Raw genomic sequence first — 25,331 nt, 5'->3', positions numbered from 1 at the left:
AATTGTAACAGTACTCCTCCATGTTTTTATCGTCTGAGATTTAACTTAAAACCTTGTTTCCCATAAAGTTGGGACACTGTGTAAAATGTAAATAGAAACAGAATGTGATGATTTACCCCATATTTAACTGAAAATAGCACCAAGTGAACATATCAAATGTTGAAACAGAGAAATTTCATTGTTTTTGAAAATGATGTCTTCATTTAGAATTTGCTGCCAGCAAAAAAGTTGGAACGGTGGCAACAAAGACTGGAAAAGTCATGAAGGGCTAAAAGAAAACAGCTGGTGAAGCATCTCAGTTAATTAGGTTAACTGGCAACAGGTGAGTAACAGGACTGGGTATAAAAGAGGCTCCCGGATAGACTGAGGCCACATTTACGCTTAGGGAACACGCATATGTTTTCATGCGGTTTGGCCTCTCGTTTACACGCAAACGATCATTTTTAGGCTACGTTTACACGGAGCAGGGAATGTTGGAAAACGAATATTTTGGCCCCTTCGTTTTCAAAAATAACATCGTGCACACAACATCGTTTTCAAAAATGTTATTGTTTACATGAACCCGGTTAAATTTCATGGATAGATTTTCATCAATCTCCACTTTGGCCGGAGTTTTTAAAAATGAAAAACAGACGAGATTCTGCAGTGGACATCACTTCATGGGCTCAGAACTCTTCCAAAACCCGTCGTCTGTGAGCACAGGTCATCACAGCATCCACAAATGAAGCTGAAACTCTACCATGCAAAGACAAACTGTATATGAACCAGATCCAGAAAGCTGCCGCCTTCCCTGAGCTCATTTCAGCTGGACTGAGGGGACGTGGAAAACTGTCCTGTGGTCTGACGAGTCAACATTTGAAATTCTTTGTGGAAATCATGGATGCCGCGTCCTCTAGGCTCAAGAGGAGGGACCATCCGGCTCATGAGCGCACAGCTGAAAAGCACCTGTGATGGTGTGGGGGTGCATTAGTGCACATGGCATGGGTCACCTCCATTAATGCTGAATGATGTATGTCGTCTTGTTTTAGGGAAGCTCTTGCTTATTTCAGCAAGACAACACCAAACCACATTCTGCACGTATTCCAGCAGCGTGGCTGCAGAGTCAAAGAGTCCAGGAGATAAAGTGGCCCGCCTGCAGTCGTGACTTGTCACCCAGTGAAAAAGTTTGGCGCATTAAGAAACACCACAAAGGAGGCGATGAACTGTTGAGCAGCTGAAATAGTACACTGAGCAGAAATGACAAAACTTTCCACTTTCACAGTGACAGCAGTTTGTTCTCAGCTCCCAAACACAGTGTCAGAGGAAGAGCTGATGCAACAGAGCAGAAAACATGAACCTGTACCAAGTTTACTGAAACATGTTGCTCGCATCAAATTCAAAATGAGGATATCATTTTCAAAACTGAAATTTCTGTTTCAACATTTGTCTTTTTGCTTTTTCAATTAAATGTAGTTTCAGTGTTTTGCTAATCATCACATTTATATTATTCTCTTCTGAGTACTTCCATTTTTGATATTTTAGTGCATTTTATTAATAACACATTTTTACTTGAATAACAAGCAGAACTCTGTAACAGTACTTCTATATGTTTATATTCTGGTAATGTTACTAATGCAGAGCATAAGACTGCTTCTTCCACCACTGACGCCACCATCTCACCAATGGACAAAGACTGTATTAAACGGTCATTTCCTAGTATCGGTGCTTTATATATTAGTCAGCTAAACTTTATCAGGTATATCAAACTTCTGATTGTGTTAAACCTGCATGAAATAAACACAGACTGGAAGTTTTGTTTTAAAATAAAGGAAAAAGTAGCTGGAATTCATTATCAGGTGCCATATTGTGAGATGAAAACAGACAGAATCCATCATGACAAAATACAAAGATTTATTGAGAAAGAATGAAAAAAAAAGCTCCCACATAACACTGTTATACTGTTCCTTAAATACAAGCGTAGTACAGACGTGTCTTACAAGTGTTACTCCATCAGGCGTCGGTGTGTTTCCCTGGATGTACACGTTAAATGGATCGTGTGTGTGTGTGTGTGTGCAGGCTTCACACAGATAAGGCACTCACACATAAGCACTGGTGGAAATACAAAGCGGCAGTGTTTGTGAGTAAATGCTGGTTTAGAAGTCACACTTTACTGGAAACCAGCACCAGTGTTTATAAAGAAATGATAAGAGTACTCCTCTCAGACAGACTTTCACTGTTTGTGTCCAAAAAATAAGGGAGCAAGTAAAACACAATATATATAAATATATGCAGTAAAATGTACCTAATCGAGAATCAAGCCACGCCCTCATAGAAAACTGTCAAACTGTGATTGGACAGGAGGAGTTCAGAGTTCATAAATAACTCATTCTCTTTCAAACAGCATCAAAAACAAATCAGATAACGCAGAAAACGGATCACGGATTTAATGCCCTGTGGCCGTGCTTGGTGGCGACCAACCTTCAGAAATGAGCCTTTTTCAGACGTGGATTCTATCACATTGCTGGATTTGGCTGCACGCAGGTCTCTGTGGGGTCCATGACGGCGATATTTAAACATCACAGGATCGCACAGAGCTGCAATGTTTGCGCTATATTCCGTCTCGCCGCAGCAGCAGCAGCGCCGCTGGAGAGCAGCTGTTAGCTGAATAAATAATAAAGCGATGGTTGTCGGTTGTTTTATCCAAGGAGGGCTGAGTCTACAGCAACTGGACTCGGCTGAGGTCCCTTTCAATGTGCTGTTTGTACCTTTGATCGACGTACAGCATCTAATGAGGCGGCTGTGTGAGGGGACGCGCTGAGGTGTCCCCTCAGTCTGGGCAGAAGTTTAAAAAAAAAGATGGAAGATAAAGGTTTTATATAAAAATGAGAGGATAAATATTAAAAACTACACAGGTATAAAACCCACAAAGAAGATTAAAAATAGCACTGAGGAAAGTGTACACAGGACTCGTGGGTACAGTCGTTAAACTTTGGCACAAAACTCACGCACACACACGCTGCTCGTCTGTGTGGGGGTTTCCTGATTAGTGTTTGAGACTGGCCCACAAGGGGCTGGGAAGGATGTGGGCAGAATGTCACTGGTTATACTGGTCATAGTGGAGAGTGCTTCGGATCCCTCTTCACATGAAGCCGGAGCTGGAAGAGAGGAGGAGGAGGTGAGGAGGAGAGACTTCACGAACTGTCTCTGCTACACAGTTTGTCACTTAAATGTCCACTTAAACCAAAAATGACCTTTCCCTCTGTCTTTATGTTTACAATTACAAAAATATCCTTATCAAGGTTGAACATGTGCACAGTTTGCACAACCCAGCTTACTGTCTGTGAGTGTCAGTCAGTGCACTCATTCACAAATCTTACATGCACTGACGACATGTGGTTAGCAGATTTGTTGCCCCACATAAATCTAACCAGCAGATGGCAACGTGTTGTGTATTATAGAAATCTCTCGAGTGCTGAGCTCAGTGCCAATAGACGGTCGATAATGGCTCAAAATGATTAGCTTTTGGACAGGCCTCTTACTTCTTGCGGTCCTTGTCCTTCTTGCCGTTGGCGGTGAGGCTCTGGGCCTGCAGGAGCTGGGCGGCAGCTCGTCTCTTGCTGAAGGAACTCTGGTCCTCGTCCAGGAGTCTCTTCTTTTCCTCCAGGGCTGCCTTCTCGTCTGCGTGGAGGCGCTTCAGCTGTTCAAAGCGACTTTGCAGCTGAAAGACAGGCGGAGAGCGACGGAGCTGAGCTACACGCACGCAACAAATGACTCTCCTCGTAATGTGGTGCTGCCACGCTGACGCGCGCGCCGTGTTTGTGTTTGCGTGTCTGCTCACCTCTCTCTCAGCCTCCTTCAGCTCAGACTCCTTCTCCTTCACCCTCTGCACAAACATCTGCCTCATCTCGTCCTCTCTCTTCTGCAGCTCCACCAGGAACTCCTGACGCTTGGCCTCGTAAGTCTGCTGCAAGCTGCACGCACGCACGCACACATACATACATACAGGGCGGTCAGTCACGTCAGCTGTGCGCCGTGTCCACACAGGTGTTCCTGAGTTGGCAGCTCACCTGACGGGCTTGCACTCCGGGCCTGTGTCTTTGAATCCCATCTCCTCCAGCTTGCAGCGTCTGTACAGCTCGTAGTGGCGAGTGTGAGTCTGCTCTCTCAGGTCCTCCATGTTTACACAGATCAGCATCTCCCTCAGCTTCACAAAGTCACAGTGGTTCTCGTTCTCCACTGACGCACAACAAATAAACAGACGAATAAAGTGGTTAGCCGTCCAGCTGATGTTCAATCATTAGCAAAAAACTCATGTTGCAATTAGTCTGACAGAAATTGCGATAGCGGCATATCATGATTTTAGTCAGACTGGCGATTTCTGAATTTCCTTTCCGCTGAAAAAAAATCAAAAAATGATGGCGACAGCCACAGTAATGATATTTCTTGTAGTTTTAACCGTGGCTCGAATGGCAGCTAACACTGACTCTGCTGAGTTAAGGTGTATCGAGCTCTTTCTGCCACAGCGCTTATATGCGTTGTAATTCTTGTGAGGGGGGGGAGAAAATGTAGAAAAGATAAACAGATGTGCATTCAATCAATGAGCTCCAGCAATTAACAGCAAGGTCTCTGGATGTACAAGCACAGCGGAGCAACAATGATCCATCTTACCTTGTACTACACCCCAGGGATACTGACGAGCCTTCACCATCTTATTGCCCACGCAGACTTCCTCTGTGCTGCCAACTACAGCAAATGGCAAATGACCCTACGAGAAGACATTATTTTAACATAGCTGGATCTACAGTGGTGCTCTAGTTCTAGTGGTGCTAGTGTGTGTGTGTTTCCTTACGTTCATTGTAGTGTTGACCTTCGCTACGGTCTCGTCGTCCAGGGGGAACTGGTAGATCTGCACGCCGTTGCTGACCAGCTCGCTCATGATTTTGATCTTGAACTTGTGCAGCTCGCTCTTGCTGATGGTGTCGGCTTTGGCGATGACCGGGATGATGTTCACCTACGGCAAGACGGGATTCATGTTCGTGACTCTTCTTCCTCAGCAATCGTTATCCAATGTAAATAGTATGATCTGCAGACTTTGCAGTTAAATGAATGCTTTAATGTGATCTGGAAAAACATGCGCATCTGTTTTTCATAAAGTAAGAACATAAATAACGAACTGAAAGTACGAGAGAGGGGCATGGGAAGAAAATACAACTGGATGATAAAAACATTGGGACATTACATCTAATTATATTAACATATTTTCCTTCGAACCTCGGCCTCATGTGACATCAGTCTTCTGCCACTGAAGAAGACAAAGGTCATCGTTCTTAAGATCCAATAGGTCGTGGCTTTAAGTGACTGAGTCTAGTTTAAAAATTGCTCCTGAGTAACAAAGGGCAAAAGTTTCTTCAATGCAAGTTTAACTAAAATTTTAGCTTATTACAACTTGGGAAATTGTTATCTAGATCATCGCTTCCACTGTTATGCTAACTCACAGTCAATCATTGAACATATAGCAAACTTTGCCTATGGCCACTGTGGGGTGGTGGCAATTAAATGTGTTTAGTTTGAATGTAGCTTTATATTAAAGAGCTTATTAAGACAAAATTGGTAACAGTAACTTCCCTGAAGTCTGAGTGGAGCTGCTCCAGATGCCACAGACAGGAAGCACCTCAGCTAAAACAAGCCAATCTCACTGATCAACATACCATGAAGCGACACTGCAAAGGCATTCGCTAGTCTGACTCCAGCAAAGTACAAACAACAGTACGATTCCAACACTTTCTGTTTTCATTACTTTATCTCAAATACTTTTCAAAACTGCTTTTGTGCTGCTGTTATATAAACCAGGTTCACTTATGTTATTTCTGGCCCCGCAACCAACTCTGCGGTCCAAGTCTTCCCACATTCCACTCCTGCCTGTCTGTCCGTCATCTCGTCGCACCAAAGAGAGGCTTGGAACGAGTTGTTGTCACTAGGCAAGCTTCTGGGCCAGACCACACACCCATGCGTGCGCATGCACACACACACACACACACACACACACACACTGATCCCAGCAGAGAAAACAAAACAATGCTAGGAGATCTGTTCCAACAGCTGTCTGAGTGACTGACTGTCTCTCCCGTCAGTGCTGCAGATTCAACAAATGCCTCTTTCTGCGTCTGTCTGTACAGTGACACAAAAGGACAACTCAAGTGTGCGCGCGTGAGGTGATTACGCATTCCACTGCTTTTTCTAGTCCATTCACACGCAAATCCAGGGTTACTGACACTCCAGGGCAGCGAAATCGCACAAACACACAAAACACAAAGTCGCTACACACAGGGAGCATGGGAAAGTTTCTGACCACTTCAAGAGCAAAGGGAGGGGTTCAGCCAATTGGATAGAGAACCACTCCCCACAGTCAGGCATAAAAAAGCATGGGGGAGAGTCTATAAACGACCACAGCATAGTCTCTAATACCGTACTTCCCATTATCACATACAAATCAGTTTGTGATCATGTAATGTTCATTCCATTTCCTCAGTGTCTGTTGTGCACAATAAGCAGGCCAGGGCTGCCAAGGAGCAGCCAGAAAGAACTGATAAATCCATATTAACATATCAGCAGAGGCCAGTCACATTTTTAGTCAACGCACCATCACCTCTATGAAGTCAATCACATTGTGGCGTTTAACTCTTGAACGCATCTTTGCATCTTCTCCTGTAAGTTTAATACAATCTTCACCACACTGAAGACAACCGTCTTTGGGAAGCCGTCATGATACATTTGATGTTTTATGTCATCTTATTCTCCTATTTATCAATCAGACGTGTTTGTATGTTTGCTGTACTGACCGGCTGCCTTATATTACGTCTCTTGTAAGCATTTAGTCACACTCATCCACCCTCCACTTAAAGCCATTCGGTTTATTGATGTTGGTTTTTGTTTTTTCATGATAGCTGTATCTGCTAATGACTAAGCTATTAAGTGGCTCCACAAAAGAAAAGGTAAATGTCACAATCTAACACAATTACTTTGTTAAACAACATTTCTGAAGTGCTTGGGATGTCTGGGATACACCTTTAAATATTCAATGGTATTTCCTGAATCTCATATCTAAGGGAATGTTGAAAAGCCACCTGATGTGTTGACAAATCAATGCACGAGTCCAACCTTTCAACACACGCACACATTAATCCTTCTCCTACCTTGCTGTCTAGTTTCTTCATGGTGACCAGGTCCAGGGATTTGAGGGAATGGCCTGAGGGGGAGATGAAGTAAAGGCAGGCGTGGACTCGTGAGTCATGGTAGTTGTGAAGAGAGCGCTTGATTTTAAGCTCCTCCTGCAGATAACTCTCAAACTGCCTGTCGATGTAGTCCACCACCGGCTGATAGCTACAGGACAGAAAGAAAGGTCGAAATTTGAGTTCTATGAAAGGTAAACACAGATCAGTTCACAGTGACCATGAGTTTTAAATCGATTATTTATCACATTCACTCTCTCAAACGATATGAGCCTGTCACTCATATTCACGCTCAATACAACCCTCGCACAAACTCTCCTTCTCTCACCTCTCCTGTTTGTTCATTTGGTCTCCAAAGCCCACGGTGTTGACCACAGTGAGACGTAGTCTAACATTACTCTCCTGGAGATCGTATGTTTGAGCCCGCAGCTTCACCTGAGGCTCAAAGTGGGATGACTCGAAGTTCTCAAAATTCGTATTAAAGAGAGTGTCCATCAGGGTAGACTTTCCAATGCCGGTTTCACCTTGAGCCAGAAAGAGATGGAACATAATTTTTAGAAATTGAACTTCACGGCTGAAATCCAGTTTAGCGGAGGGAGCATCAGAGACTGGCACTCTGACGCCAAAACAAGCTGCTTTCAATGCAATTTTCCTAAAGGACACAGAGATGGTAACTGCTGAAGAAGAAAAAGTATTACACATTCATCAAAACACTTATTCACTGGTCAAGAGTTTAGAGCAGCATCCTTCTCATCACAGTGCTCCTATCATCCCTACGTCAGCTCCTAATACTCAGACAAATACTCAGTTATTAGGAGTATTAAGCACTGCCATTGGGATTACAAGGCACTGTAGCAGGAGCAGGAGGAGAGGAGCTATAATATCAGACAGACCTCAGCAATAGCAGTGAATCAAGGAGTGTGTGTGCATGCAATGCCACATGAGTGAAGAATTTATTTTAGCAGTAGCATCCTGTGTGTATCTGTGGTTCAGTAAGGATGTGTGTATTGTGCATGTGCTGTATGTGTGTGAGTGTATGAAAATGTACCGATGCACAGAATATTGAAGCAGAAGCCCTGGCAGATGGACTTGTTGACAAGCTGATCCGGGAGGCTGTCAAAGCCCACATGGCCAGCCAGGGACAGGGGCCGGACTCCTTTATCCTGAGGAAGAAATCACACACAGAGGCCGATCATTCTCTCGATGCTGCAGCCATTTTCTCCTCAAATAAGAAAAATTATGCCTCAGGGACGAGGGATTATTTCAGCAGCAAAAGCACACGAGACCACTATTAAAAATTGTTCTCTTGCAAACCATCCCCCTCCAGGTTCATATGCTAATGCTTTGTCGTAGGGATGCACAATAATAAAGATTCTGGGATTATTTCTTCACCAATCCATACCACATCATATCACATATAGATATCAACTTAAATATGCTGTATATCGTTAAGAAACGTCCTGTGCATTTCAAGCAAACTCACAATAATGCACTTGCTATCAACTAATGGAATCACTCACTCATCATGGTCCAAGCAGCTATAATATTTATACATAATTACTGATTAATGCATTATTCTTTTCAGCATGCACTAGTTAATTTCTTAGAGAGAAAACGGGTGTGCAAATTTTATGGTTTTACGTTTACAAGTGGCTCTTTGCAGCTAATATAAAAACATAGCCAAAGCTGAAAACATGCTGTCAAGAATCACTCGTCAGCTACGCAGAGGAGTAACACTGACCCAGCTTTGACGTGGTTAATTTACTGTAATTAGTGGAATTCATCATGATAGACCTCAAAGTTTTGATTATTGTAAACGACGTTGTCTATGTGGGAAAAACTTAGAAATTCACGCAAGTTTCGAGAAGGTGTTTATTTTTGACCGAATGACTTGTTTGGAGTAACCAACCAAATTCCATTCAAAAATGCAGAGATTTAGTGGCGCTTATCAGACTCCGTAACTACCACTGTAACTTACATACCGGTAAAACACGGTCTTAGACTTTACGTTTTTTACGAGAAACTGCGGCACAGGAGTGTTTAACGAGGCAGCACACAACTATTTTCAGAAACTCTTCACTTTTGAATGGCTAACTTAGCGTAGTGTTGGCTAGCTAGCGTCCTCCGCCGTGTATTTTGGTAGAAGATGTAACTTCGGAATGCCCGTTGAAAAGTTGAAAAGTTTCATTGAAAAGTCCCGCTAAATAATCTGGATGGATGTCGGTGTAAATGGCAAGTCTGTTTTTCTGTTCAACGCTGTGAGTTACGTTTGAACTGCGTGTTTTCAATAACTTGAAAGACAGAAAGTAGTTATTGGATCAGGCTAGCGGTAGCTAACTTAATGATAGCCAGGGACACTCCCTGCTCAACTGACAAGAACAATGTCATTTGTGAACCTGAAAGAAGGAAAATACTAACCGGCTGCCGAGCAACATCCGAAGACGCCATAGTTTTAACCAGATGTTAATACTTCAGATCGATTCAGAAATAATACAACAAAACTGAGTGAACACCAACTTCTTTTTTTAGAACCTTGCTCGGGACCGCCTCACGGTGTCTACCGTCGACAACTGGACAGACGAGACTACTCAAAAACAAGAAAGGAATGAGGTGAAATCTAGCGTTTTTAAATATGATTTAAAACCAAAATACAATAACTCAGGACAGTCCGCCACGAAACTTTAGATATTCAACATTTTTCAAAAAGAAATACACTACAGTTGTAAGAAATTGTTGTCAAACAATGTTAATTTATTGTGGTTATACATTTGCTCCCCCCATTCTCTGTATAATGGTACAGCGCAAGTTAATTTTCCCAGTCGCTTCCATGGCATCTTGCGCAGTGTCAGAAAAATGGAAAAGCTGATTCAGCACAACATCCACATCCAACAGCTTCTCCACTGTAATGTTCATTCTTGGTTTCACATATAAATTTTAATCTTAGAGAATTCAAAAGGCACTGCAATGATTTTGCCCATATTTTGAAAAGTACACTGGCTAGCTATCTTTGTTAGTCTTGTTGACCAATAAGATTACCATGGAATGTCGAGTCAAAATACACTATCAGCAGGGTTTTTGTTATATTTTACAGATCTGAATCAGTTAGTCATCCTATACAGGCCAGTAGTATATTTCCACTTTTTTTTCTCGCGCCATTAGACCCCAGTAGATACTTAAAATAAAAGTGACTTTCTGAAAAATCAGATGACTTTTACGACATGGTAGATCGTACTCGTCATTTGAAGGGTGGGTTTACGAGGAGCACTTGAATGCAGCATGATTTTTCGCCGTGGTGAGCCGTTTGCTTGGTTGCTTCACGTACGTGCGACCCCTATCTGCCAGAGCGCGATACTCCCCATGGAGGAGAGGGGGAAACCAGAGAAGAAGATGCTGTCATCCGTTGTCAGCGACCTCAGCAAATGACAGCAACGTGAACATGGAGTCATTTTGAAACCTTCTCTTGTAACTTATTTGAGCCGTCTCTGCGCTCTGCTCGTGCCGTTCGGGATGATGATGGCGTCCCAGTGCACGGAGCAAGCCGTGCAGGAGTTCCTGATGGAGAGAGGAGGGAGGGTCCAACAGATGGAGCTGATCGATCATTTCCTATCAATTCAGGGGAGGAATGACCAGTCGAAGGAAGGCGTGGATCGCGAGGCGCTGAAAAGCATCGTGGACAGCGTGGGTTTCGTGAAAGTGGAAGACGGCGTGAAATTTGTGTGTTTAAATGCTGAAGGCGGCGCGGAGTCGGTGATGCGTGCGGACACAGACGGCCACGATCACGCGGAGTGCAACGGTAACATCCAGGAGACACTGGACGACAACAACTGTGTGAACGGCAACCCTGACGACGGAGAGCAGACAGGTGAGGGAAGCGCACTTTGAGTTCATTTTATTATTTGTTTGAATATTTTACACTGATGTATGCACATTAACCTATGATGTATATATATTTGCATAATCAGTAACGTTTTGTCTAATTATTTACAGATTTTCTTATATTGTTTTGGGTCACAATGGCCCTCTGGGTAGAGGGCCAACATCTACTGCACTGTAGGCAAAATCCCATGATCAATACCGTTGATTTTGACCTGTTTCCTGCCAAAAATCACAAAAAGTTTACAATAATCCTGGATAATGATAACACAGAGAGGATAACAAGGCTAACCTAGTGCATACCTGTGGGGATTACAATGGGAGTCAGCTCAGGTTAAGATTACGCCTTGACAGAAAATGTCAGAAAACATGTCCAATGTTTCCACAGGACGATCCAGCTCATTGGCTGCCAGCCTGGACAATGACAAGCAGTCAAATGCCAATGAGCAACCTGCAGCCCCCTCCCAGAATAATAAGACCAACACATCGACTCCTACCTCGGGTGGAGGAGGAGAGGTGAAGCTGAGGGAGAGGAGGAGGCGCGAGTCGGCCCCTGTGATTGGGCTGCCCGATCTGGACCAGGCTCACCCTGCAGGGTCCCACAACCAGCAGGTGAGAGGGGCGCGCAGGGTGTCCAAAGGGTCCCAGCGGGCCATGCTGATCAGCTGCCTGTCTGAGGACAGCGCCTTGGAAGGGCTGGACCCCGTGGGAGATATCAACACACCCAAAGGGAGTCGCAGGAACTTCATCGAGCTGATGATGAGTAGCTCTCCTCAGGTAGGATACTGTGTTTCTCAGGCATGAAAAAAATCATCATTTTATTTGTATGGCAGCTTTGCAAAGCACGGCAGTCAAAACAAGTGAGTAACAATCGAAGCATGTGAGAAAGTAGCTTCACCCTGTAAAAATCACTGATTCAGACGGAACAAAAAAATGCTGCTGCACTGCTTTCGATCGCTTAAAACTTTACACCGCGTCACACCTTTGGCCTCGCCTCAACCAGGGATGTCACAGCAGTTGCCTCACGTTTGGGTGTGCTCCAAAACATGAACGGCACACAGGTGCAGCGCAGCCTTTGACGGCTGACTGAAAACGCCATTTGGGGTGTGACTAGAAATGCAATATTCATGAAGTGTGAGTCCACACCATCTGTCTTATGTAACTGAGAGATCTGACAGTGATGTAATCTAGCTTGCCTTAACTATTAGGCAGGCCGGCCCCTCATGACGATGACCTCCTTTTGATCATCACCAGACAGCAGCCGACAAAACCGTTTTTTTTTTTTTTTGTCAAAAACGTCTTAATACAGTTTGATGCTTTATTGTGACCGGCAGTGATGCTCAGTACTCTGACATCCAGCCTGTGTTTGTTAATCCAGTAAAAAAGACCTCTTTCATTCTCATGTTCTGCCCTTTGCAGGTTCGGAGGTCTCTGATCAACCGTGGTTCACGCCTCCGGGACTCGGTGCGCAGCGATGGGGATTCCACGTCGCTCCTCTCCTCAGCCACAGATGAGGACTGCGCCTCGGTGACCCTGGACCCGCTGGAACACGAGTGGATGCTGTGCGCCTCGGATGGCCTGTGGGAAAGCCTGCAGCCCCTGCTCTCTGTGGAGCCTTGCCTCGTGGCCAAGAGAGACTTTGTGACCGGCTTTACCTGCCTCCACTGGGCAGCGAAGCAGGGCAACGCTGAGCTGATCTCCCAGCTGCTGGCTTTCGCCAAGGAGAACACCGTACCTGTGAATGTAAACGTGAGGTCGAGCGCCGGATACACGCCGCTACACCTGGCAGCCATGCACGGACACACACAGGTGGGTGGAGGTGTGGTGTCAGGTGTTCCACCTGCTCAGTGAAGCAGCAGATAATTGTTTACGCTCCAGCTAGAGTCATTAAAGGTCCAGAGTGAGAAAAATAATGAGCTGACTTTTTTTTATTGCACAAAATGAATTGAAAAAATTGTGTGTGTTATTTCTAGTCATAACTTTGTTTATAGAAAAGCTTTTCTTCCAGAGAGGGATGGACAGACAGACGTATAAATCAACAGGGTGAAACCAACAAATGTGGCCAAAGATCAAACCTTTTACTTACATTTGAAGTGAAGACTGATGCCTTTTGAACAGAGTAAGTTAAAGAGATGCTAGCAGGGGAACGCAAACACAAATCATTACCAGGAAGGGAAATCAGTGGAATTTTTATGCAAAAATCATAGTTTTGAACAGGCGTAGTGCTGATGGAACAACACAGGAAAACATGTAAATGAGCCTAAAAACCAAACCTTCATCCACTGTACATGGCCAGATATTAAAAAGGCAACCTGAAAATAGAATTTAATGACATATCTTATAATAAATATGCTCTAAATGGCACATCCAGCAATAAATAATGTGACGGTATCACACACACAATCCAAACCAAAACGCACCTATAAGGACAGAATGACTGTGGACTGATCAAGAGAATAAGTCGACAGGTCACCTGATTTCGGTGTTTCGTGTGCTGCAGGTGGTTCGCGTGCTGCTGTCAGACTGGGAGGCGGACCCTGAGGCTCGAGACTACAGCGGGAGGCGAGCCATCCAGTACCTGTCCCCCCCACTGGCTGCTAACCTGCAGGAGGAGGGGGTGGTCCTCTCCCCTGGAGCCGAGTCAGACAACGAAAACACGAACGGCGGCAGCAGCGGAGGCCGCGGCTGGAGGTTTCCCAGAGTCCTCCCTGGCAACCTGAACCCGCTGCGGCTCCTGAACCCGCCCGCCGAGGCGGCAGAGGAGGCCGCCGGGAGGACCAAGGGGGGGATGCAGAGGAAGTCATCCCTGAGCCGCCTGAACGCCCGGCTGCATCGAGGACGCCACCGCGCCCAGATCATCCACAGCGCCTCCTTCAGGGACCCGGGGGAGGTGGGAAGAGGAGAGGAGGTCCCCAGCAGCCCTCTCCGAACGCGACCTCTGTCCAACCTGTTCGGATGAAGCTACACGACTCTGAACCAGCGATAGAGATCTGAACCAGTCTGACATGTTTCGATCTACAAAATACGGTTTACTCACCTTCATAAGCTGACAGGTCAGACGTTTTTATGACCAAACTCAGAGTGCACAATTCTAATATATAACGTCAAGCCGATTTTAAAGTTTTATTATCGCCGGATTTTAAATGAATACAAATCTAACTTATTTTTGTTCCTGTTGCAGTGATTCTGCTTCTGTTAAACACTGAGGGCAGGCCGCGCTTCCTGTAACATTTCATTTGCAAAGTCGCCGAGTTAAAAGAATTTATTTTTTTTCCCATCATGCTTTCAGGCTCTGTTTTAGGACAGTACATTTTTAGTCACACTGGAATAATGTTTACACAGATGCAAAAGCAACAGGCAGGATTGTATCAGGTTTCCGCTTTAGTTTTGGGGAGAGATGTGAGAATAACACTTAGGTTTGATTCCACACAGTTTTCCAAGATCTTGTTTTTCTTTGCAGAGTGAAGTAATATATTCAGAGAACTAATTTTCTATATTTCGACCTCCTTTGATCGGATGGTGCTGACTCGTTTCCTAGTAAATTTCTGTCATGTGAACGAATCTTTTTTTTTATTTTGAAGTAGCAGATTTTAGTATTCAGACTATCGTCACCACAGATTTCCTGTAATGTCCGAACAGCCGCGTACAGCTGTCATGTTTGCACTTGTCACTTTGAGGAGAGTTTGTGATGATGGGAGGAAACTGTTCCAACTAAAACCAAGCTGTTACTGGTCCCAGGTCAGACTTAGAGGCGATGTAAGAGGGAGATGTAATGCACTGGATCAAATAATACCTTTCACTTCTGTTGATCTAAGAGTTGAGAAAAAGTTCTTTCCAGAGCACGGATGGAGGGATGCGGTACTTCCAGGCTGCTGTGGCTTTAGTTCGAGGCGTAAACTGGTTGGAAGCACAGGGAGAGCCGACGTTGCTTATGTGGGTTTTTCTACTGACTCTAACGTACCTCAGACCCTCTGAGTCCGGTTCGCTCAGCGTTACATTGCGTCTTTGTGTCCTGCAGGATCAACTCGTGTCCTGATCGGATTTAGTCGACAGTTACGCGGGTTGAGGTCTTTCCATCGGTGAACAGTGTAGCACTGATCAGCTCTGCAGCATATGCAATCAAACAAACTGATTCACATCCACCTGATCACTCTGGACCAGATCTTATTCTTAATAAACTGCCTATATTGGCCTCTTGTATTGTTCTACCATTGCATGTACACAGTCATTTGTTCTTGAATCATGTCAGCGTCACCACGTGAAGAGTCCGGACCAGAGTATGCTGTACGTTTACCCGAGGAGCACATTGACTTTTTGACTCTTTTCCCAAATATGTGAACCTTGTTATTAACTGATTATTGCATCGATGACGCATCGTAGACCTCATGAATGTTCCCTTTGTACTTTGTAGCATTTGTACTCAAATCCTAGGCCTTCATGTAATTGTAATGGTGGACTCTTTCGATGTAGAAATGTCTTGTACAAACCTACTTTGACATCACTTTTTCACGTGCATGAGTCGGGGGGGAAAGTAAATGCTGTGCACTGTTCATTTTCATGTCTGTAAGTCATCGTCCACTGTGAAGTCCTGATGTGAATACACTGTTTCTGAGCCGCTGTTGCCTCTCTCTTCACGTCTCATCCTTCAGTGTGAAATAAAGCAATAATGTTTAGCATAAGTCGGTGCTCCCTTCCACGCACGATGCTCAGAGATGCCATACGTTCATGAATACTCAACCAGAATGGACCAAAGCTCCGAATGAAGCGGGATATTTTTTTTGCTCGTCGTGCTGACACCAGCTGATTGTCCTTGTCTGCTGGTGCTGAATAATTGATGATCTGATGACCCCCTCTGCCAGCTTTGGTCCAGCATTTACAGTATATCCACCACTTCCTGTCCACAAGCTGCCCGTATAACGCTGCACCCAGTACACTCACAACCGGTCCTCGTTCTGCACCTGCTGTGTGTGTGTGTGTGTGTGTGTGTGTGTGTGTGTGTGTGTGTGTGTGTGTGTGTGTGTGTGTGTGTGTGTGTGTGTGTGTGTGTGTGTGTGTGTGTGTGTGTGTGTGTGTGCTTCCATTGTTAGAAAGATGAAACATCCTCACAAGATGAATGAATTTCTGAGTGATCTGGACAAGTCTACTAGTTTGGGTCGGGATGTAATTGTAAAACGTAAAATTTGATGCAAATTCACATTTAAAGTGCAATTTTTTTTCCACATGTCATCTTTATATTACACATTATAAGAAGTGACAGAGGACAAGCTGTTGTTATTTTTTCTGTTAGGCATGTTAACCTGTTAAACCAGCATGTCAATGAGGATAAGAGGCAAAATGTAATAAGTTTGAGCTCCACGTCATGTTTACCAGAACAAATCAGCCACATAAAAACAGGATTACATCTGCACGGTCATTACAATCACAAATGCGTAAATGGAAATTCTCCTGACTCGGAGTTTGCTCTTTTGATGTTTTCCTGATCTCTGATTTTGGTCTCATCTACGAGTCAAACAAGATTTAAAGAGGTCACTGAGGGGATGAGCCTTTTCAGGGGCCGGTAGACTCCAGAGTCTTTTGCCTCAGGCAGCCTATCTGTTAGATGACTGCAGATCGGGATGGAGTAGAGACACAGTCTGACTGCAGCTACTGACCTACATACAAAGTGAAGGGAGTAATGCCTATTATGTAAATTCCTCTGCCATCTTTTCAGGGAAACTGTGCCAACTTTTTTGCCTGGGGCCTCCGCTGTTGGACTAATCCATGTCCAATCTATCCCCATCTCTCACTCTCTCCCCAAACAGCTACCAAAGCCATGGTGACATCCATACAAAGCACAACTTGTGACCAACAGTGCCAAACAGCCATCACGCTTGTAACAAATGTGCACTGTCCCAAATAGCCATCAGGCTATGAACAAATGTGCACTGTCAGCAGGATGCCTGGTTGTCCCATAACATACAGCCCCTATAAAAGATGTTATAGTGTTTTACAACACTGACTCAAAGCAGGTCTAGTGTGAGCTTTTTGAAGCTAATTGACAAGAGCTTTACATGTAAAAGTGAAAACAGATTTCTATACAGTGAACTAAATTAAATATAAACATAAAATACAAAACTGTTGTTTGCAGATACATGTGTATTTATACTGCAAGCAGTTGTTACCCCTTGATTACACACAGGTGATCTCTATTCAACCAATCATGTAACTGTAAAACCAGCTATGAAATAAGTATTCAGGTCTTTTACTGAAGTAAAACTAGCAATACTGCAGGGTAAAAATACTGAAATATTACAAGTAAAAGTCTTGCAATCAAACTTTTAAGTAAGTACAAAAGAAGCATCAAAATGTACTTAAAATACCGAAAGTACTCCTTATGCATATGCTTTATAAGAAGCGATGCATTAATGTGTACACGTCACTTTAGTGTTGCAGGAGGAGCTAATTTTAATTTAACCTTTATTGCTCAGCAGCTTAACCTATAATGGTATATCATAGTTTATTAGTATCATAGTTGATATTTTGTATTATTCATCTAAATCCGCAAAGCAAAATGTAATAAAAGATATCCAATAAATGTAGTGGAGCAAAAAGTACAAGATTGCTTACAAAATGTAGTGAAGTAGTATAGGAGCACAAAATGGAAATACTTAAGCAATTTACAAGTACTTAAAAACTGTACTTTAGCGCAGTACTTCAGTAAATACACTTCGTTACCTTCCAGCACTTTGAAGTCAATCGCGTGCACCGAAGAGGAATGACTGTTTGCTATACTCTTGTCCACATGGTGTCACTGTTCTGAAATAACGCCAACACATTGCAGCCACACGTTGGCTCTTTTAGGGTCAAAGTTCACTGCATGCGGAAGTGGCATGCAGTTAGGGTTTTTTTTTTTTTCCCAAATGATTTTTCTCTTCATGCTGAGTTTGGTGTCCATAAATCAAAACAGTACGGTTGTCGATATTTTTTTCCAGGGGGCTAACTGATGTTAGGTAGGTGACGGTGACAAATACTGTGGTATCTCAGCATAACGTTATGTAACATCACTCGGACCTTGTTCAGTAGCTAAGCGGCAGTTACATATCACTTCAGGCTAACTAGCCTATAGCTGACTAGAAATTACATTAACGTTAGCTGTTGTCCTTAGCCAAGACCCTTGGCGCGTATTAACTAATGTTTGGTCCAACATTGTTTATTAATTGTTAACATTGGCTAACTTAGTTGTTTATTTCATTGAACAGCCCTCGAGTTTGTCTCCCTCCAGGGACTAACGCTAGCTAAACTTTACAGCTAGCTTTAAGCTAGTAACGTAGGCTACAGTTTACAGCCTTTACACGTTAGCATGCAACAAAAGTTTCGTAACGTTAATTCACAATGTGTTAACATAGACAGACAACAACACACTTTTCTTTAGCATGAAGTGAGTCGTTAGGTTGTACAACCAACATTCATAATGTAATGCTAGTGTAACTTAATAGCTAGCAACCTTAATATTAGTGAGGTCGAGCTAAAGCTAGCCGGTTTGAAGCTTTGATGATTGATGAGCGATAAAACGAAAAGTGGTGATAAATGGTGCATCTACCTTCAGAGGAGGTTATTATCTGGATAAACGGAAGTAACAACAACGCAGCTTTCTGGTGGATATGAAAACGTAATTTCTTGAAGGGGACAATTAAGCTGTCTGTTTTTAAAATCCATTTTCTATGAGACCTTGTTTGTTTGCACATAAATAATGCATCAAATTAAACTGCTGAATCGAGTTTCGGTTGTTTTGGTGTGTAAACCACTATTCTTTACTTCAAGATCAGATAAAATGTGATAATTGTCTTCACTGTCTCTCTAAACTTTCTGCAGCTTCCCCTCCGGTCTGCAGCCATGACCACCATTGTCCATGATACAGCGGAGGCAGTGTGTCTCTCCTCTGAGTACAACCTGTACCTCAAGCCCATTGCCAAAATGACCATCAGTGTGGCTCTGCCCCAGCTCAAACTGCCAGGCAAGAGCATCTCCAACTGGGAGGTAATGGAGAGGGTAAAGGCCATGGTTGCTCCAGAGCAGTTTTCAGCCCTGCGAATCTCCAAGAGCACCATGGACTTCATCCGCTTTGAGGGCGAGGTGGAAAACAAGACGCTGGTCAAGAACCTGCTGAGCCGTCTGGATGGGAAGAGCATCAAACTTAGTGGATTTACTGATGTACTGAAGGCAAGGCTGACATTATAGTGAACCGCAAAGGCCATGGTGAAACTTGCTGGTTATGTTGCTGATTGCTCCGTCTGTGTTATGTATATCATCCCCTCTCCCTCTCTCCTCAGGTTCGTGCAGTAGAGAATAAGGTGGACTTCCCTACACGTCATGACTGGGATTCCTTCTTCCGCGATGCCAAGGACATGAATGAGACTCTGCCGGGTGAGAGGCCTGACACCATCCACCTGGAGGGACTTCCTTGTCGCTGGTTCAGTCAGAAGGACAGCCAGTTCCCAGACCGACCCTCTGAAGAGGCCCTCGTTGCCGTCTTCCAGACATTTGGCAAGGTGACACTCGCGTTATGTAATTTGTTGGTTTGAAATTAGGTAATGTCCCACTAGGCAGTAAGACACAACTATTGCATGAAGCCATCGCTGCAAACACAACGCAGCATGCAGGATGTTACTGAAGACCTATTCTTAAATTTTGGGCCTGTTTATTTAGCCTAGACAAGGCTGGTGGTATTGTAGTATATCTGTGCACATTTTGCAATTACAATGGGTGGGAGACTCTTTCTGTATGTGACATAATGAGGAGGGTGCAATGTCAGTGCTATGGAATTCTGCATGGATTGAGTTTTGTAATATGTATGAGTTAATAAACTTCATTTCACTGTCAGATGTAAAGAGGTAGCTTATGCTTTACATTTAAGTAATACCTTTGCATGCACATCTGATGTATTTGACTGAGAACACTTACACACACACTCTAGTTAAAGACTGTCATACACTTCTTATTGTCACACCATTGATATTAAGAAACTGAGCCAAAAAATAACAGATTGGATTTTATCAATGTGCAACCTTTTTGATTGTAGGTGCGAAATGTTGACATCCCCATGCTGGACCCGTACCGGGAGGAGATGCTGGACAAGAACTTCAGCACATTCAGTTTTGGGGGTCATCTGAACTTTGAGGCTTATGTCCAGTACCAGGAGTACTGCGGCTTCACCAAGGCAATGGACACTCTGCGCAGCATGAAGCTGATGCTGAAAGGAGACGATGGAAAGGCAGTGGCCTGCAACATCAAGGTACCGCAGGCTGTCACGGTTGTAAAATACTGCACTATCTATGTTAATTGGTAGGGCAAGAACAAGTGAGGGATGATTATTTATATTCCCAATTATTCAACTGAACTTTTGAAACATTTTGTTGCACATTTGGGTGATTGCAGGCAGAAAAACTGATCAGTGCAAACTGTAAGAGGCAGGGTGTTGAGAAGTCTTGAGGTTAACTCATGATTAAGATGTATAAAGAGACTTCTTCCCAATAAGGTAAATAGCGAACACAGGTTCAGTTTTGGTTTGGTTTTCTTTAGTCTTTGCTGAACACAAGTAAAATTCAGTGCCTAGCCTCGCAGGCCTAGGAAGAGGAAGCAGCTTAACCTAATGTAACTCCTATAATGCAAATGATTCTACCAAGTAGGAATGAAAATTAGGTATAGCCTCCATGTGTTTTGGAAGGAGTAACGTAGCCCATAATGTTGGTTAATTCTGAAATGTAATGAAATTCATCCTCAGTGTTAGACAAGGGGAAGGATTAGACATCTCAACAGCATTTATTTGGCAGACAACCCAAAGTATATTATATAAGTACAACAGTCAGTGTACCAGGGGGCATGTCTATCAAGGACATTTACATACGACAGTGACAGACACCAGTTTTAGTCAAGCTACTTGGAAAGTAGCGAAGCTTCCAGTTACTCTACATTAAATTTACTCAGTCTAGTCTCGGGCACATTTGCAGGACAAACCGTTACCTAAAAATTGAACAGCTCAACTTAAACCACGACAGAAAAAGAATGAATTCCAGGATCACTTACTGATCCTTGCAGTTTTGTTTCAGCCTGCAGCAGAAAGCTCTGCTGTGTTTGCACTTCAAAAATGCTTGGAGAAATGTAGTTTGGCTGGACGCGACTGCCCAACACTTACACACACATGTTGTGGCAGAATATCACACCGGTGATGGTGTTGAAAATAGTACGCTGCCCACCCCGACTGTGTTATGTCATTTTGTCAGCAATACCTGCAGAGACATGCCCCAACCGCCGCTGACCGTTAAGAGCATATCAGAGGTCCACATGCCTCTGCTTTGTGTGTGAGGCCACCGGTGAATTTCAGCTGCTGCAGTGATGCTGCAGACAGGCAGATTTTAGCAATTAGACTGTGTCGTTCAGAGTCACAGAGCAGCTTGAAGACCTTTTAGTGGAATGAGATTTAAAGCTGTGTCATCATTATTTGCAAGGTAATGAGGGTAGGGAGAGCCAGGTCTCTTAATCCCCAGAATAAAGCTTCAGTGTGAAAATTAAATCAGGGTAGAAGAAGCAAAGGGGGGTCTGCATAAAAGAAATGAGGAACAAAGGAAGATATTGGAGGTGGGTTCTGTTGGTAAATTCCATGAATGCACAGAGAGATGGACTTTTATAGTGTGAGTATTTATGAAAATGATGACACTCATAAGCCTACTTGGTCAGTTTTAAGTAAGGTGCTGTGGTAATTTACTGGCAAATTATCATTACACTATGACTGTATACTTTGGACTATAGTGTCAATATTAAGCTCTTGTAATAAACGTTGTCTGTTGTGTTTTCTTCACTAAAAGGAATGTTCTGCTCTGTCAGAAAAACTAAAACTAATAAAACATCACAGATGCTCAAACTTTGGAACAGTCTTTGAAGAAGAGATTATTGCTTAGCCCTGTGAATACCAATTTTATAAGCCACACACTTGTGCACATGTGCTTTCCTCAGGTGACCTTTGACACCAGCAAGCACCTGAGTGAGTCCGCTCTGAAGAGGAGGAGCCTGGAGAGGCTGAAGTTACAGGAGCTGGAGAGACAGAGAGAGGAGCAGAAACGACGGGAGAAGGAAGAGGAGGAGCGGCGCAAGGAGGAGGAGAGGTACGATGGAGTACAAAAGCTTGGTCTTGAAAAAAAGAAAAGAGATGAACATAATATTGATGAGACTAAAGTACAACATCAGCTTTCAGGTTGGAAAATTCAGTGATGCTCCCATGTTGTCTGACCTCCATATGAATGTTTGTCCTGTCCAGGATGTTCACCCACTTTTACATTTACAGTATGTCCATCCCCAACTCACCCATTTTAGAAGTCTGATGAAATCTGCGAATAAATGTTTGCAGGGTAGAGTTTCACGATAACACAGTGGCTCTGCAAAGGATGGTGCTTAGGTTATGCATTCTCCTTAAAACGAGCAATGTTCAGCTCCATCCATCACGCCATTGGCAGTGCATCGCTCCACAGGCCTGTTAACAGCAAAGAGTTAGCCATCAATGACAAATATTCATGGAGGACAATTTGCCTTTTGTTCAGGAAACAGAAGGAGCAGGAAGAGGAGGAGAAGGAGAGGCGTAAGGAAGAGAGACTGCGAAAGCGCGAGCAGAAGTTGCGGGAGAGGGAGGAGAGGAGGAACCTGAAGAGGGTGAGGCGACAGCAGGAAGAGGAGCAAAAGAAGCTGCAGATGAAGATCGCCATGGAGGAGAGGAGGCTGCTGCTGGCTCAGCGCAACCTGGAATCAATTCGGCTCATTGCTGAGCTGCTGGCCAGAGCCAAGGTAGGACATGTACACAGAGATGCTGCACAATACACCTCTGAAAGGGTACACACACAATACAGAGGTAAATATCTACAAATTTGAAACTTTGTAATACCCCAAAAGGGAAGAAGAGTGTCTCACCCTGACTGTCTAAACTAAATTTGGCTTTTTATTTATTTTTTTTGTCTTTTGTCGTTTGTCTTGTCTTCACTTCCTCCTCCTCCCCAGGCCCTGAAACAGCAGCAGCAGGAGAAGGAGAGGGCAGAGCGGGAGGAACGGGAAAGGCAGGAGCAGTCTCGACAGAAGGAGGAACTAGCTCGTCTGCAGCATCTGGAGGCTTGCCGGCGCAAGCAGGAAGAGGAGCTCCGGAGGGTGGAGTTGGAGAAGGAGCGTGCGCTGGAGCTCCAGCGCAGAGAGAAGGAGCTCAGGGAGAAACTGCTTTGCAACCTGTTGAAGAAGAGCAGCAGCAAAACCGCAAGACCTCCAGGCATGCAGGGTCAGGCTGGACATGTTACGAGTGAGGAGGCCTCTGATGCCGGTGGTGTTGATGTGTTGTTGGGGGTCCTGGGCCGGATGAACGGAGTCAAAACAATGGAAAGGAAAGAGAAACAGGTGTCCAAATCTAATGCGAGCTCCCACGTTTTGGGGAAAAACAGGGCAGGAGAGGAGAGGAGGGGAGGGGAGGACAGGAAGAAAGACCGGGAGGGAAGGAGGGAAGAGGGGGTGAGGCACAGGCACAGCAGGGAGGGAGCGAGGGACCGCTCCCGCAGAGAGAGGAGCTCTTACAGCCGGGGGAGGAGGAGGCGCTCCCACAGCTACAGCAGGAGGAGAAGGAGCTCCAGCCACCGTAGGAGGAGCTCCAGTCGCCATAGGAGAAGCTGCAGTCACCACGGCAGCAGGAGGCACAGCCACTGCAGCAGGAGCACGAGCTCCAGCCAGGACAGGAGCCGGAGCAGCAGCGGGAGGAGTTACAGCCGAGGGAGGAGCCGCAGGAACAGCCACCGCAGATACAGCAGAGGCAGCTCCAGGAGCAGCAATAAAAGCAGAGACAGGAGGAGTCACAGCCATTGCAGTCGAAGATACCGGAGACACAGCGACAGTCGAGACAGGAGTCACTCCAGACGACGCTGATCTCATCAATACGATCAGTTTATCGATTGATTTACCCTCCAGGGCCGCACCTAAAGTTCAACGGGATTCAGAATATAGATAGAAGTTAAAGTCAACTCCACAGAATCAGCCGAAACAAGCGTACCCTGCACAAGTATGTGCAAGGCATGTGAGTTACATCAACATTTGGACTGAAGTGCACCAAAACCCATTTCCATAATAAAAATAAACAATAGGGTATTAAAATGAGTGATGTTGTATTGGTAGTAGAGAACAGTCACAGGCTGATAAATCAAAAGCTAATATTGTACTGTATTTGTAGACTGAGACACCCGTCTAAATGTACTGTGAACCCAGAAATCTCTTCATGACCTTCGTTTTCTGCAAGAAAGTCGTCTTTGTGCATGAGCTCCAGTGAGCTTTAGGGAGCGTAACGTGTTTGTTTCTTTGATGTGGCACCAGCGCGTTCGTCCACACTCGTAGTCTGTTTACAGAAAATTTTTAAAAATCCTGCACTGACATTTAAATCGGCAAGAAGTCACAGCTGCCTCAGCGGACGAACAGAAAAAGCTGCTTCTCCGTTACAAATGTGAAACTTCCAGCGACTGTCAGAAGCACACCTCTGCGTTTAGGCTGCCCTGCAGACGGCGTGAGATGTTTCTTGGAATACTTCTTCAGTGTTGGCTGTGTTGCCGATAAGCAGCTCAGAGAAACAGTGAATTCTTCAACAGATTTGTTGTCCGGCTCAGCCGAGCAGCGCCGCATGGATCGCACAGTTTTAGCAGGCAAAGACTGATTCCTTTTAGTTTTATTTGAATTTCTTCATGTTTGGAAGACGTGATTTGTCCAGTGTGTGAGTTTTGTGACAGTCGTAATGATCGCATGATGACGTATTTGACCTGACTGAGCAAGCAGTGCGGCCCCTCTTAGCTTGTTCTGATGTGAGTCTTGAATACAAGTGATGGATTTTAGAGTTTTTGTTCCATCATCGTTGCTTAGGAAACCAGCTTCTGAGGTCCCAGTCAAACCAGCACAGTAACAAGTAACAATGGGATGTGAGGGTGTAAGTCCTGCTTTCATGTTCAGTGTAATGCTGCATGCATTTCTTTAGCCTTACTACTAATTGTACAGACCAGGGTCCAAAATTAGCACCGCCACTCATCAAATGCGAGTAAAACATCTTTGTTAGCGAATAAAATAAGTGAAGTCAGCGGCCATTGGCATTCAAAACTTGCAGCACAAGATGACTGACCTTGCTTAAGTAGCGTTTCATACACGAGGAAGCTGTTGTCATGTTACATGTGCAGGGCCTTTAATTTTCCTCTGTGACAGTGAACGCAACACACG

At 44.3% G+C, this 25,331-nt stretch overlaps 3 protein-coding genes across 3 annotated transcripts; 2 read left to right on the top strand and 1 right to left on the bottom strand.

The window, feature by feature from the left end:
- Positions 1-1,867: 1,867 nt before the first annotated feature.
- septin10 (septin 10) lies at positions 1,868-9,767 on the bottom strand. Its single transcript, XM_070976359.1, has 10 exons — positions 9,627-9,767; positions 8,257-8,371; positions 7,537-7,732; positions 7,173-7,359; positions 4,829-4,990; positions 4,648-4,744; positions 4,047-4,215; positions 3,818-3,950; positions 3,519-3,697; positions 1,868-3,134 (listed from the first exon to the last, which is right to left on the bottom strand). Exons 1-10 carry the CDS (start codon positions 9,654-9,656, stop codon positions 3,119-3,121), a joined length of 1,284 nt encoding a protein of 427 aa, XP_070832460.1. The 5' UTR covers positions 9,657-9,767; the 3' UTR covers positions 1,868-3,118.
- Positions 9,768-10,502: 735 nt separating this feature from the next.
- sowahca (sosondowah ankyrin repeat domain family Ca) lies at positions 10,503-15,777 on the top strand. The gene is made up of 4 exons (XM_070976628.1): positions 10,503-11,070; positions 11,470-11,858; positions 12,501-12,890; positions 13,582-15,777. The coding sequence occupies exons 1-4, from the start codon at positions 10,716-10,718 to the stop codon at positions 14,038-14,040; spliced, it is 1,593 nt and encodes a 530-aa protein (XP_070832729.1). The 5' UTR covers positions 10,503-10,715; the 3' UTR covers positions 14,041-15,777.
- A 2,136-nt stretch (positions 15,778-17,913) lies between these two features.
- On the top strand, positions 17,914-24,482 carry akap17a (A kinase (PRKA) anchor protein 17A). Its single transcript, XM_070976493.1, has 7 exons — positions 17,914-18,070; positions 18,933-19,280; positions 19,391-19,609; positions 20,140-20,352; positions 22,071-22,219; positions 22,652-22,892; positions 23,103-24,482. The coding sequence occupies exons 2-7, from the start codon at positions 18,954-18,956 to the stop codon at positions 24,003-24,005; spliced, it is 2,052 nt and encodes a 683-aa protein (XP_070832594.1). The 5' UTR covers positions 17,914-18,070; positions 18,933-18,953; the 3' UTR covers positions 24,006-24,482.
- The last annotated feature ends 849 nt before the right edge of the window (positions 24,483-25,331 follow it).

This window comes from Chaetodon trifascialis, chromosome 12 (assembly GCF_039877785.1).
Source record: "Chaetodon trifascialis isolate fChaTrf1 chromosome 12, fChaTrf1.hap1, whole genome shotgun sequence".
Taxonomy (NCBI): domain Eukaryota; kingdom Metazoa; phylum Chordata; class Actinopteri; order Chaetodontiformes; family Chaetodontidae; genus Chaetodon; species Chaetodon trifascialis.
The sequence above is the reverse complement of the archived record's forward strand: the minus strand, read 5'-3'. Positions and strand labels throughout refer to the sequence as shown.

Coding starts and splice junctions, on each gene's coding strand:
- septin10 (XM_070976359.1), bottom strand. CDS start 9,656: ATGGCGTCTTCGGATGTTGCTCGGCAGCCG. Junction 8,372..9,626: donor CGGATGTTGCTCGGCAGCCG/GTTAGTATTTTC, acceptor TTTCTTCCTCAG/GATAAAGGAGTCCGGCCCCT. Junction 7,733..8,256: donor CTTCAATATTCTGTGCATCG/GTACATTTTCAT, acceptor TTCTGGCTCAAG/GTGAAACCGGCATTGGAAAG.
- sowahca (XM_070976628.1), top strand. CDS start 10,716: ATGATGATGGCGTCCCAGTGCACGGAGCAAGCCGTGCAGGAGTTCCTG. Junction 11,071..11,469: donor TGACGACGGAGAGCAGACAG/GTGAGGGAAGCG, acceptor ATGTTTCCACAG/GACGATCCAGCTCATTGGCT. Junction 12,891..13,581: donor CCATGCACGGACACACACAG/GTGGGTGGAGGT, acceptor CGTGTGCTGCAG/GTGGTTCGCGTGCTGCTGTC.
- akap17a (XM_070976493.1), top strand. CDS start 18,954: ATGACCACCATTGTCCATGATACAGCGGAGGCAGTGTGTCTCTCCTCT. Junction 20,353..22,070: donor CAGTGGCCTGCAACATCAAG/GTACCGCAGGCT, acceptor TGCTTTCCTCAG/GTGACCTTTGACACCAGCAA. Junction 22,893..23,102: donor AGCTGCTGGCCAGAGCCAAG/GTAGGACATGTA, acceptor CCTCCTCCCCAG/GCCCTGAAACAGCAGCAGCA.